The 14,337-nt window shown below is 47.7% G+C and overlaps 1 protein-coding gene across 4 annotated transcripts in view; it reads left to right on the forward strand.

Annotated features, from left to right (window-relative positions):
- Window positions 1-14,337, forward strand: part of Rrbp1 (ribosome binding protein 1) — a 64,793-nt gene that overhangs the window by 35,551 nt on the left and 14,905 nt on the right. For all 4 annotated transcript variants that reach the window (XM_038330587.1, XM_038330588.1, XM_038330589.1 and 1 more), the window contains exons 3-8: window positions 4,613-4,761; window positions 5,651-5,773; window positions 9,115-9,267; window positions 10,006-10,124; window positions 11,413-11,566; window positions 14,116-14,254. In XM_038330587.1, coding sequence (XP_038186515.1) covers window positions 4,613-4,761; window positions 5,651-5,773; window positions 9,115-9,267; window positions 10,006-10,124; window positions 11,413-11,566; window positions 14,116-14,254 — 837 coding nt within the window. The remainder of the gene's footprint in view (window positions 1-4,612; window positions 4,762-5,650; window positions 5,774-9,114; window positions 9,268-10,005; window positions 10,125-11,412; window positions 11,567-14,115; window positions 14,255-14,337) is intronic.

Below are 14,337 nucleotides of genomic sequence, written 5' to 3' on the forward strand. Positions count from 1 at the left end.
TCTGAGGTGTTAGGCACACTGACTGACGCTCTTCAGGCTTCTTGGCAGTGGAGACATAATCTTCCCTCAAGCCTTGCGGCTTAGAGGCATGAGTAAGAACAGTCCGCCCTTTTTGAGTCTCTATGTCAGCCTTGACCTCAGAGAGGCCGTCCTCAGAGCCTCACCCTTGCCTGACTTCTTCACTGTTGAGCTCGGAAGGGGCAGGTGTTTTGCTGTCCAAGGAGGGGTCTGAATGGTTGGGCATCCAAAGTTGGCCCAGGGGGTTAGTTTTCAGTGCTTTTCCCCCATGCCTCATTCCAAGCACATTGTAAGTTAATTTTTGCAGCCAGGCTGTGAGGGAGGAACAGTTATCACTGACTTCACAGACAAGGAAACAAAGATAGGAGGTAATTAAGCCAGTTGTCCAAGGACATAAAATTGTCAGAGGAGCTGAGTCGGAAGTTGACATTTTAGCCTAGGCCATTGGAAACCATAGATACTGCATGTATATATCTCCAAGGCTTGGTGGCTTTATCCATTTATTTTTTATTTTTATTTTTTATGGAGTTAGCTGTCAGTGTTGCCAGCCTAATCTGTTAGTCTGCAGCTGTAGGGGTTCTGTACTGTCTCCCGTGTGAAAGTGAAGCCCTGTACCTCAGGCCCCTCCATGCAGGACAGGCCTGTCCTGGGTCTGTATAGCTCTGCATTCCTGAAGGGCCTGGCCCACGGTGAGTGTTGCTGTGTCCCCCAAAGACAGGATCTGGTTGGTTTCCTCTCATAGCTGCTCTTTGCCGTCTGTCTGCCTCATTCCAGAGCATACTTACCAAAGCCAACCGAACCGAGGCTGCCAGTGCAGCACAGGGAGCTGACCTCCTCTGGAATTCCCTAACCCTTGCTCTTTTTAAAGACTGTGTTAACGGATTAGATATGGAGTCTTTGGCAAGTTTATTTTAATACCTTAAGATTTCGCAATGCCAAGGATTAGGAGAATCCTCAAACATTTGCTAGAGGCGCGAGTGGGGTGCTGTGAGTGGGTTGCGGGGCTCCTGTGGGCAAGCTGTGTGGATGTGACTCATCTAGGGACCCAGTTTTTCTGTCAGTTTTACTGCCTCTGATTCAGAGACAATGGAGATACTGCCTTTTTTTCTCTTTTAAATAGACCTCAAAGATTCAATGAAAAATATTTTACGAAGTTCTTACTCTCTAAAAGTAATGTAAAGGAGAGTATTATGTGGAGAAGGCCGTAGAAGTTTCTGTGGGTGAGAGGGGGTAGGCAGAGAAGGCTCAGTTCTACTTTACATTACTTTGGGTTGTTTGAATTGTTACAACTGTTTACTTTTAATTGAAACATTTAACAAAAATTCATAGTTACCCTGTAGGAAGTTTAATAAAGATTCATTAGAATGCTACTTTTTAAAAAAACTTGTCAGCTCGAAAAACCAAAATAAATAAATAAATAAATAAATAAAAATAAAAACATGAAAAAAACTTGTCAGAAAAATGTCTTCAAGATGATTTTATTTTGGTTTTTATTGTATTTTAAATGCTTTCTTTTTCTTTTTTCTTTCTAAATCTTTGCAATTTTATAAAATATATGTATATTTACAACATTTTTTCCTTTCCTCCAAACTTCCCCATATACCCCTTCTCTCCTTTAAATTCATGGCCTTTTTTTCATTAGTTGTAATTTCATGCATATATGTATTTGTAGATGCATATATATTTCTAAATGTAACCTGTCTGTATAATATTACTTGTGTGTATATGTTTTCAGGGATGATGACCATTTAGTACTAGACAACTAATTGGTATCCTTTTTCCCCGGGAAAGGCCACCTCGTCTACTCCCAGCTTTCCTCAATTGTCTATACATTCTTTGTGTAGGTTGAGGTCTTGCGGGCTTCTCCCCACATCTGGCTTGGCAAGGCTATTGATGTAGTCCTTGTTCAGCTCACATTTGGGCAGTCATGTGGTGTAGCTATCTACTTTAGATATCCTAGTAGCTTCTGACATTAGTAGACAAAACCTCGCAGCAAACTCTTCTGGCTTTGACACTATTTCTGCCCCTTCTTCCACCATGTTCCCTGAAAGCTAGGTGTGTTGTAGATGTGACTGTTGTTTCTGGGCTCTATAGCTCTGCATTTTGATTGGTCGAGGTTTTCTGTAGTGGTCTCTGTCTGTGACATAGAGAATTTTCCTTGTTGAGGGGTGAAGACTACTTATGAGGCTAGACCCTGAAGGAGGATGTAGGAAGTCTAGAGTGCCTCTTTGAAAGAATAGCCTCAGAAACCCTCTGAATGTAGGAGGGAGCTTTCGGACAGTGCTGGAAGCATCTTGAAACCTCCCATAGCTGATGCCTGTACCTATGTTGATGTTCAGTAGCAAGGCCTCCTCCACAGTGATAGCCAAATGTTTCACTCCCGTGGTAAAGGCGGGGGGGGCTCAAGGGATAGGGCCTGAAGGGCAGTGTCTTTATTTGGATTCCCACCCCTCCTTCTTTGAGACAGGGTCTCATGTAGTCCAGGCTAGCCTTAAACACTCTTGTTCTCTACTTCCTAAGTGCTGGAATTACAGGCATATACCACCATGCCCACTAGAAGAGTGTCTCCTGGTGGAGAATTAAGATTTCAACCACTCAGGGACTTCTAGAGGATAGGGCCTTCTAAGATCACGGGGCTGGAAGAGCATAGAACAGCCAGTCCAAGAGGAATATGGTGTGAACCACATCTGTAGCTTAATAGTCCTGGCTAGCCTTTTAAGAATAGGCCAAGAAGAAACAGTTGGAATGAGTATTAACAGCATACTCCATCCAACTTAGCAGTTCACATCCAATATGTCAGGTTACTGGTTTATGTTCTTGTCTACACTGAGTTTGGAAACCCTGTGTAAATTTTCTGCTTGAAGCACATCACAGGTTGCAAGAGTCGCATATGAATGAGTTCTCAGGGAGCACTGTGTCTGGACTGTTCTGAGTCGGGAGAGGACTGTCTCTACAGCCTTCCGCTCCACAGTCCTAAGAGGCCATCACGCCTCCTCACCTGTGGTTTTTAAGCCTTGGGCAGTGAATATCCACCCAAGGTTGGGGCTGCATGGGAAAACGTACAACAAAAACTGTGTCAGTGGGGGTTCCTCCTGAGAGCGAGCTCATGGGGTGTTTTGTTTTATTTTGGCTCTGTAGCATTCAGGATTACGTCTAGTATGTAACTCCACCATTAGTTGTGTGTACGTACATATTTCAATGAAATTAAGGACGTACCCACACACACACTCTTCCACTTTCTTGGCAATACAAACTCTTAGGCCTTTAGTGCTCATGTGGTTATTTTTAAATCTACTGAGCTTTCCCAAGGTAAGAAGTTATAAAATAAGGTGCTCATAGCAACCAGCTCGCCCACATCCCACCTTCCCCTTATTACGGTATCGTGCTAAGTGCTTTCACTTGTGATGAAAATATTGTGACTAGAAGTAGGAATATTTTGACAAGTCAGAGGATTCAAGGTCGCTGGAGGAACCCTCCCATTCCTTGTCCTTGGAAGGTGGGCTTAGCTGAATTTGCTGTTGCAGGCCTCTCTTGTCTGTCTGTTGTAGTGCATTTGGCCTTCTGTTTCAACTGTGGGGCAAATTTAGATATCAGCAGAAGGAATTCCCTAGTCATTTTAGGTGAGCTATCTCCATTCACTCATTTCTTGACTGTAGGCAGCATGAGTATCAACAAGGGGACTGGGGATGGGGATGTTTAGGAGGATTTTGTTGGGTTTTGGCAGTGATAGTTATGATGGGGGTGAACGGACTCGTTCTGGGAGACCTGGCTCAGCCATTCCTCTCCTAAAGCCAGCCACTAGTTAAGCTCCACTCAGGGAGACTAGAGAGAGAGTGCTTGTTCCTGAGTGTGGGGAGCAGACTCCTGGCACCCGCCAGCCTTTCCCAAGGTTTTGCATGTGTGGTTCTGATCACTGAACTGAGTGAAAAGTACCCTTGTTAGTCATGGGCAGTCAGTGCCCATGGAGATGCTGAGGTAGAAAAGGGAATTTCACTGAGCCATGGAAGGTGAGATGAACCAAAATGTTTACTAGAAAAAGAAGAAAGGGAAAAAAACCTCTGAGGAAAATGTATTGTGCGTAGTTTTGCACATCATTTTTGTTGTTTGTTTAAGACATGGTCTAATGTAACTCAGGCTGGCCTCATTCACTGTGGAGTGCAGTGTGACCTTGATCTCCCTGCCTTCCTTTCTGGAGCTCCCAGTTTGTGCAGTGCCAAGGATCGAACCAGGGCTTTGTGTGTGTTAGCAGCTCTATCAACAAAGCCACCTCATCCCTGCATCTGCACACAGCTTCTGTCTTGATAATTTAAAGAAGGAAATTGTAGCCAGTGACAAAGCATCTGCCTAGCACGCACCGAACCCTGAATATGATTCTTCCTACTAATATAAAATAAGGAGGATGTTTCTCCTAGTCTTGCTAGAACTCTATGGGGTGTGGACCCATCATTCAGAAAGAAGCCCATTGTACCAGCCTACTGTTCTAAAGCTGTGGAACAGTTCTCCTTGGCTCCGACCAGGGCCACCTTTTGAGGGATATTGTTGTACATCCCTTGTTTTGGGGTGGAATGTAAGCCCCTGCTCCTTCCCTCTTCAGGAACCCAAGATTGCGACAGCCCTCTCTTCCTGCCCTACAAGACGCTGGTTTCCACAGTTGGAAGCATGGTGTTTAATGAGGGTGAAGCCCAACGGCTTATTGAGATCCTCTCTGAGAAGACTGGAGTTACTCAGGACACTTGGCATAAGGTAGGCCACTGCAGGGCTGGCATGACTCACACCTTTCCCCCAGAGATCAGTGTCTTCCTCAGTCCTGCCCCTGCCCAGGAGATGTCTACCAAGGCATACCTTGCTTGTCAGGCTGCAAAAAGAATGTCCCAGGAAGGGTTGGAAGGGCTTCCACGTCCTAGAGAATCCTGCAGTTGCTGCCTATGCTCAGGATGCAGCATCAGCTGTCAGTGATCTACTACTGCTTGTCTGCCCAGAAGGCAGAGCTGGGATCTGGCCCAGCTGGTTTGGGCCAGTGTCTAAGGAAAGAAATCCAGACAGTGTGTGGCAGAGCCCTGTGACATGTCCCGTGTGCTACCATGGCAAACTCAAAGACTGATTCCTACTCTAGTACCTCTGTTCTAGGGAGTGAGGTATGCATGGGTTTGTCTCTAACTAGTTGGGTCAGTTCAGTGGCTGGAGGTGCTGGGGCTAGTCCTTTCTTGGCTGTCACTGGGGATGACATGCTCTGTATGTTCTCGCTGATGCAGGAGCGCCTCAGCAAGTAAGCACTGGGGGTATTTCCTGGGTATAAGTGTTGAAGTCAAGGTAACTGTAGTCCCCGCTTATCTCAGACCATGTCCTTAGAATACAGATTTCCTGTTCTAGCTCCCATACTGCAGCCAGTGGCCTCCAGGCTGCATATACTGGCTTTAAGACCGGAAATCCTATGGTTATGAAAACTACCGCAAGCATCCATGTGCACAGGGTCTCGGAGTTTCTGAAGGCTGAACCGTCTGTTCCTCATGACTGTGTCTAGGGTCAGATGGTACTTAGCTACCTACCCACTGTGCTCTTGTTTCATTACCAGAGTGGGGGGAACTATGTCTCTTTCTGTTCCCCTTTAACATGGCTTTATCAACATTTTTAGGCCACACAGAAGGGTGACCCTGTAGCAATTCTGAAACGCCAGCTAGAAGAGAAAGAAAAGCTGCTAGCCACGGAGCAAGAGGATGCGGCTGTCGCCAAGAGCAAACTAAGGGAACTCAACAAGGTACTGTCTAAGTTCAGAAGTGAGGCAGCCCCTTCTCTTCCTGTTCTCTGAGGTTCCTCCTGCCCCATGGCCACAGCTGCCCTTTAGGCATTAGGATAGGGCTTGTCTGTCTTAGCATATGGTTCTTAGCAAGTTAAGAATATTTTGACTGAAGATTCTGTGCTGTCTAAAAAGCTGATGGCGTGGTATTAGGGTCCCTCCTCTGAGGTCTAAGAATACATGCAGCTCAATGGAGACCAGAACCTCAGATTGTGGTGGTTCCCAGGATGACAAGTCATCTTCTGAGTTAGTGCATCGAGGAAGGAGGAGGTGCACACTTAATCCAGTTTGGTTTTTCTAAAAACTGGGGCAGAGGTTGCTTTTCTTTCCTGTTTCTGACATTAGTGGAGTGGTGTACAGGGTAGTTCTTGGCTGCCTGTGGCTGCTCAGAAGGTTTTTACTAGCAGTGAGCCAGGGTTGCTAAGGGGGCAGGTTTGGGGCATTGTTCAGGATATACCAGGTCCCCAGGCTTGGACAGTCACTCACTGCTGAGCTCACTGGAGCCTCTCCCTTGCCTCTCTGCTTCTGAGGTGGGTCCTGATGTCCCAGCATTCCCAGAGGACATAGAGGGCAGGGCAAGGGGAATCCCCATGGGCCTGGTATCCATACCTGAGGAACTGGTATTCCTCAGTTAGGAAGTTTTCTCTTGTGCCAGGTGCTGTGGGTTTTCTCTTGCCATCTCCCTGCATCTTGCCTTCCCTGTCCCAGGCAGCAGACTCAGGGGAATGGCCTGGGCCATTTAATATCTGACCCCATTCGAGGCATAGCCCTTCCCTTAGGTACTTCCCATCTGTTTTACTTGAGACAAACTAGAAATGAGGCAAATTGAGTTTGTCTTAAATTCAGTGACTGCACCTCTGAGCCAGACAGAAAATTTGGTTGAGAGACAAGTTGGTCATCCACCAGAGACTTCTCCTTAGGGTTCAGTGATCTTCTGTCCTGACTCTTAAGATGTCACCACATGGCCTACTTGAGCTATCTGGGGTTCCTGGAAACGCAGGCCTTCAGCTTACGACAATTGGACGCATCATCTCCTCCTAGCTCTATGCACATTTCATGTTAGGATTTAGGCCTAGGCTGCAGGAAGGGTGAGAGTTTATACCATGAAACTTGGCAGAGTCCTGCAATTTCTTAGATCAGATGACTGGAGTCCAGAGTTCTGGGGAACTGTTAATACCTTCTGCCCTAGTTAGAGTTTCTGTTGCTGTAATAAACAGCACAGCCAACTCGAGAGGAAAGGATTTATTCATGTTAAAACTCTCGGTTCACATTCCATCACTGAGGGAAATCAGGGCAGAAACTCAAGACAGGAACTGAAGTGGAAGCCATGGAGGACAGCTGCTTACTGGCTTGCTCAGGACTACCTGCCCAGGGTCAGCATAACCAACAGTCTTTTCAGATGGCTCCAGCTTATGTCAGTGATCGAAAAACAAGCAACAACAACAAACACACAAAAACAAAAATACCTTCTTTCTAAATAGACAGAGGAGTCCTGGTGGAAATTTTCTGACTCCCAAATTGAAGTACAGATGAGAGACTGCAGGAGTGTCTGCCCCTCTAGCAGGCGGAATGTTGCTTGACTAGTCAGTTGTGTCTATACCCTTTAATTTAGAAAGGACTTAAGACGTGATAGATGAGGAGGTTGTAACCTCTGATAGAATGGGCTCTTTCCCATTCTGAAGTCATATTCACCAAGGACAGGGTGGCAGGTTTGAAGGAAGTAAGGCTTCTTAGACATTACCTCTGTGCTGGCCACTCAGTGTCCATGCTTTCCCTCAAAGGTGTGGCATGGTTTCCACAATGGCACCTGATTACCAGACATGTTCATGTCCCACTCTCCTTTGGTTGAGGCAGTAGAATCTGTTCCTGGTATGGGCTGTAGGTCCAGAAGCCTTGATTTTTGTTACCCACCTTATCTTCCAGAGTGTGGGCCTTGGCTCTGATCCAGATTTAATGCCAGTGTCTAGCAGTGTCTAGCTATGATCCGCTATCCCTACCCACGTCCAGTTCCTATAAGCTCAGGAGATCCAGCGCTGATCTCTACTTAAACCTTTCATGCTTTGTCACTAGCTCCCAGTCTCCATCCCCAAATCTGCACCCTGAGTGCTAGGCCTCTGCATCTTACCTTCCTCTCTTTGGATGGCTGCCTGTTCCCAGGACACTCTACTCTTTCTTGCTTCTACTGAGGTTCTCCTGTGCTTCCCTGGTGGGTTGGACATTTTCTTAATATCCTATATGATTTAGTTTTGTAACCAGCCCTGATGAATCTTATGGAACTCTCATGGAGTTGATCATTATCATTGCCACAGACCTGTATCTGGTTGTTGGTAGACTGTGAGCCTTGTAGAGCAAATACTCTGACCTTGCTTGGCCCAGCCTAACAGACTGTGAGCAAGTGGCCACTGAGGCCCCGGCTGGCTTGCAGCTGAGGGAGGAGCTTTTGTTGGTATTTGTATTTTCCCTTTGTAAATAGTTGAATGTTTATTATTTTGTCTGCCTTTATCATCCTTGTGCCCTTGAAATTGTGGACCATCATATTCCAACAGAGCCAGCGTGTTTATGTCATGCTTGTGTTATACCTCCTAGTCCCAAACCATTGAGAAAGTATATGAGAAAATGTTTGGGAAAGGGTCTTGCTTGGTGATCATTCTTGGAGTCATGCCAAAAGGCCTGTCCTGGATGCACTGAGAATGCCAGTCATCTGCAGAGTCTGTGCCACTCTCACCTGGAAGGGCCTGGCAGAGTTGGGCCCGTGACCAGTGTCTAAAGGAGCTTATGGGCTTGAGCACTCCTGGGAGCTCTATGATTTGACAGCGCTCCCTTTTAAGTGTTCAGGGCCCAGGTGTAGCTTTGAAGACGCCAGGCCAAGGAAGGCAAAACCTTCTGGAAACCGTTCCAGCTGTTATCTTTCCAGGCACCACACTCTGGACTAGACCATTTTGTGTCCACTCCAATGCCAAAGCATGTGGCCTAAGATAAGGCTCTGCTCAGCTGAGGAGCCCGAGACCTGCAGACACCAGCCAGACACTACTGAGAATCAAGTCAGGGAGGCCAGTCTGTGGACACCTTCTGGGCCCTGCCAGTCTATGCAGGACCCCACTAATCTGGGAATGGGAACAGATCCCAGAAGAATGTGCCAACAGAGCACCAGTGGGTGCTGGTAACAATACTTGTCTTCTAGGCTAGATAGAACAAACTCCACTTAGAACATTACCCTTTCAGTGCTTTTCACAAAAGTAATCTGGCTCTGTTTCTGCCTGCCTGGTCAAGTTCCCTCACCCCTACCTGCCGTTTCTTCTTAGGAGATGGCTTCAGAGAAGGCCAAAGCTGCAGCTGGGGAGGCCAAGGTGAAGAAGCAGCTGGTAGCTCGGGAGCAGGAGATCGCAGCTGTGCAGGCACGAATGCAGGCCAGCTACCAGGACCATGTGAAGGAGGTGCAGCAGCTGCAGGGCAAGGTGGGCACAGGGGAAGCAGGCCTGGGTGAGGAGACTGAGGAAGTCTGCTGGGGTCTGAATCTGACTGGGCATTTCTATACGTCTGATGTTATTAACCAGGAAGGTTTAAAATATATTTTAAAGAGCACCTTTTCAAAAGAGCCTTGCATCAGGTGGTGTCTGAGGATCAGGGTTCAGGCTCCAGGTGAGGCTGCAGTGATGCTGATTACACTTCTCTGGGTGGTTGGAAGGATCCTGTAAAGTAGGAAACCCGAACATACCTTTACCTGGATCAGGAGACCAGCACTGGTGACTCCCTGTCTTGACTGACATTTATCTTCTAGAACCTATGCTTGGCTCATTGTGGGCATGATTGCCTCCCTGCCACATGTCTCAGGGATGCTATGTGGACTCAGGAGGCAAGAGATGAGCCCTCCTTGAGGTAGTTGTGTTCCGTGGCCATGAGCTTTTTTTTCTCTCAGAATAGTATACCTGTGTGACCTCAGGTACCTGTGCATCTGTCTGAGGTGTTGGCTAGAGAGCAGTGTGGAGAGAGATGGGTAATGGTGAAGGAGGTCCACGCTTGTCCCTGAGACCCTGACACTGGAGTGGCACAGTGCTTGGACCTCTTGCTTTATGCACACTCCTGACTTGCCTTGGAGCAGATGTAGTCTCCAGACCTTCCACTCTGAGCTGTGTGACCTTGCCAGTGCTCTGTGTGGCTGACCAGCCCTGATGATCTTGTTGGTAACTTTTCAGATCCGGACTCTTCAGGAGCAGCTGGAGAATGGCCCCAACACCCAGCTGGCCCGCCTACAGCAGGAGAACTCCATCTTGAGGGATGCCTTGAACCAGGCCACCAGCCAGGTGGAAAGCAAGTAAGCTGAGTGTCCCATGTAGAGACCATGGTAACATGTTTCCTAGGACTGAGAGCCTAGGTGGATTTAGAGGGTCTCCTGTGGGCTATAGCAGATGCAGTCAAGTGTCTTTCTGGGTCTGGGGCTGGTGTGGCAGCCATACACGGGACTTCTTGTGAGTTTCTACTTGGCCACATCCAGCATCTATGTGGGTTCTGAGCAGTTGCGTCTTTTGGCGGCTGGCCTAGAGCCCCTCATGTCATTGATGCCTCAGAAAGATCTGATGTGTGCCAACCTGCTGCTCATCCTTGCTAGCATACATGGTATACGGAGGGGGTTGTCACAGAGTATCAAAGCCAGATTTATTCTGCTTGAGAGTATAGGTCTCAGTCCTCCACTTTGAGGATATTGAGGACTGAGAAACTCTGGCATTCTCTGTCATGTGGAATCTCTGTCACTTTCTTTCTGGAGAAAGTTCTGAAGCTTGGGGAATTGTCACCAAATGGTGGCTGCTGCCTCCCCTCAGTCCAGAAACCCTGCCTGGTTGGGAGTCCACAGCAGCCAAGTGGGTTTTACCAGACCTGTTTCCATCCACAAGTCCTAAGCAGCCCCGAGAAGGCGCCACACCACCCTTCCCCAGGTCATTTGGATCTCTGCACTGTACAGTGATTGAGTTACAGGTTCTGTGGTTTGGTCTCTGGTATAGTCAGTCAGAGAGGAGGACCCATCTGTCAGTGGAGCATGGCCGCTCGCAGCTGGGTTTTCACTTCTTTCTGTCCCCTTGTCTTATGCTTTTTCTAGCTAGTGACAGAGGTAGACATTTGATTAGTCTCTCAAACTTTCCTTCAGTAAGTTTCCTGAAATTCCAGAATATTCTTGTGGCCTGAGACCCACTTTAAAGTGCCACACTGAAGGCACTTTTTCTAAGTGTCTTGATCTCTAGCCTTGAATGACCTCTCTGGTCATCTGGTGGAACAAGGAACCAGGACAAGGACCGTCAGTGCCTTCAAGAGGCACTCCCTAAGCTGGCCATCCTCTCTTCTGCCAGTGAAGTGAGACACACGTGCGGGGAGTGAGGGAATGCTCCTTGCACCTGTCTTGTCTTTGTTCTGTCTGTTTCCAGTGGTGTCTGAGAGAGGCTTTTTGCTCCACATACTATATTGGCAACCCATTTTCAATAAAACCCACACCAAAGCCACATGGTTGACTCTTAGATAATGACTTGGGCACTAAAATAGAAAAGAGTAGATATGTCTGAGTTGCCAGTCTCCATCACCCTCCTCAACTGGGGCTGGGAACTGTCTTACAGGCAGAACACAGAACTGGCAAAGCTCAGACAGGAGCTTAGCAAGGTCAACAAGGAGCTAGTGGAGAAGTCAGAGGCCTCCCGGCAGGAGGAGCAACAGCGAAAAGCTCTGGAAGCCAAGGCAGCCACCTTTGAGAAGCAGGTCCTACAACTGCAGGTGAGTAGCAGTGGTAGCCACCTCAGTGTCTGTTCACTGCCCACCGAACCTGATTGTGTAGCCCTGTGGGCGTTCTGTATAAGCAGAGTCACCCCTTTCCAGGCAGGGTGAATAGCTGGAAGTTTAGTCAGGGTTTGGGGCTTGAACCCTTGACCTTTGCCTTGTTCGAGCAGTAGCATACAGGAAATACTGTGTGGTAAGCATCAGTGTAAGTGCTCGGTACCAGTAAGTATTAAGCTCAGCTAAATGTTACATTCTGTCCTACAGGGTAGGAACTGTTGACATCTGCCGTTCACTCACAAGGATGCTTGTGGCCCAGAGAAGTTAAATAACTACCCAAAGTTTGTATGGCAAGAGTATACCCAAAGGGGCATGGCAAAGTCAGCTCTGGGTCTGAGTCTGGCTACTGCAGCTCTAGAGTGACCAGTGAGCTTCTGGCTGGAGATGCTGTGGCTGGGAAGCTGTTTCCCAAGGGGATGCCCAGTCTCTTTCAGAGGGAGGGAGGTTGTCCTTGTAGCATGCTAGGTAACACCCACAGGGCTTCAGTCAGCCCCGGGACGTACGACTTCTGATGCTCCTAGTAGCTTGTGTCAAGACGGATTGGCCTAGGCTGAGCCCGGCTTCCTCTCTGCTCCTGGACATGACAGTTGTGCCTGTCTGCAGTGCAACTGAAGATGAGCTGTGCGAGACTGCAGCTTGCTCTTTAGAAAGAAAGGGCTCTTTCATTCTGCCTTTCTAACTCTTTGGGGACCAGGGCGGGCAAGGCCTACTGGCTTAGTTCCCAAAGCATAGCATCAGGAGGTGGCCCTAACTCTGCCCCTTGTCCCAGGAGAGACTGAACTTAAGTCCCAACAGTGTTTATGGACGCCCATGACCTGTTGGCCTAGCATGTAACTAGCCTTTGGAATCCTTTGATGTACCTGGCTATGTTGACGACCTTCTTCCGGGCTAAAAGACTTGTTGTCTCCTAAGGTGTATGTATGTGCTTTCTGTTAAGGTTTTGAAGTTTTTTTTTTTTTGTTTGTTTTGTTTTTTAAACATATTGTTTTTTAATGTTTATTTATTTATTATGTATACAATATTCTGTCTGTCCGTATGCCTGCAGGCCAGAAGAGGGCACCAGACCCCATTACAGATGGTTGTGAGCCACCATGTGGTTGCTGGGAATTGAACTCAGGACCTTTGGAAGAGCAGGCAATGCTCTTAACCTCTGAGCCATCTCTCCAGCCCAAGGTTTTGAAGTTTTTGATTTCTGTAGATGAATGGATTCCTGTGATTGTTTATTGAAATCAGTACTTTAGTTAATGTTGACCACGAGAAGAAAAATGAGCAGTCTTCCTGCAGTCTGGGTTGGTTCTCCTACTTAATGAAAAGAAAGACACAGGTGGGCTGGTGGTATTCTTGCACAGGTGATGTCTCTGTCCTGTTCTTCTCAATACTGACAGAGTGGTGAGGATATTAGAGTCCAAGGAGGGACGCAGGCCCCTGCTATGGTGGATGGGCAGAGGAGAAGCATGCCTGCCCACTGGGAGACATTGGACCATTCTTTACTTTTGTGCCTTTTATTTGGAGCTGAGCCAACCTTTTGACACACTTGAATGTAGAGAAAATATTACCCACCCTAAAGCTACCCCAATTTTCCCTTGAATAGTGCACGCTTTTCTACAGCCAAAGGGCACATCAATCTGTCAGCCCCTTAAAAGGTTTAAGCATGACTTGGAATACCACTTTAGCTGACTGGAGTTTCTTGTTGACTGTCTCCTCTCACTCGTCCGTGACCCAGACAAACTTGGGTTCTGAAGAGATCTGGTCCTTTCCAGAATTTGGCCTGTAGAGTACCCCCTCCCCAGGAGGCCAGTGTTTAGGAATGATTGACAGATGCCCTGAGGAGGATTGATTGACATCACCAGAGATGAGAAAGGCCTTTCTGCCACTGAGTGGGCAACAGTTGTGTTGCTCTGAACAAGGATGAGGTGGACTTGTCTGCATTGACATGGAAGTCCTCGAGATGCAGACTGAAAACAGGAGAAATGGCCATTTGATAGATCAAGCATGGTTGAACACTGATGGTTTTGTGTGGCTGAACTTTGAAGTAAAAAGGCTAGCAGTGCCACATGCCTTAGCTGTGTGCCTTGCTTGTGTGCAGCTACTTCAAGGGAGAGGATTGACGCCAATGGGGAAGCTGTCTCCCCAAAACAAGAACTCTAGCAGCTGTCCACACATTGAAGGGGTGCTAGCTGGGAACTATTTATACGGATTCAGAATTATCCAGAAATGTACTTTCTTCCTTGTTGAAATTACATCGTAAGAGTATTCTCTCCTATTGTGTGGGTCCCAAGGACTAAATTCAGATTATCATGCTGGAGGCAAACACCTTTACCACTGAACCATGTCACTGGCCCTGAACTTGGTTCTTTGCCCACCATCTAGAGACCACAGTGACGAGGATAGCCATGTGAAGAGCTGTGTTCTCTTCAGCCCCAAGGCTTACAGGAGCTAGGCCTCTTCCTCTGCTGCTCACAGCCCTCTTCCCGTCTGTTCCTCCTCAGGCATCCCATAAAGAGAGTGAAGAGGCTCTGCAGAAGCGCCTTGAGGAGGTCACCCGGGAGCTGTGCAAAGCACAGACTAGCCATGCCAGCCTCCGGGCAGATGCAGAGAAGGCCCAGGAACAGCAGCAGCGGGTAGCAGGTGAGTGCAGTGTCCATGGCTCTTTCTGGATGACTCTCCCAGATGAGTCTTCCCAGTGACCTTGTCTCACTGTGGGAACCATA

This window comes from Arvicola amphibius, chromosome 5, assembly GCF_903992535.2.
Source record: "Arvicola amphibius chromosome 5, mArvAmp1.2, whole genome shotgun sequence".
Classification (NCBI taxonomy): domain Eukaryota; kingdom Metazoa; phylum Chordata; class Mammalia; order Rodentia; family Cricetidae; genus Arvicola; species Arvicola amphibius.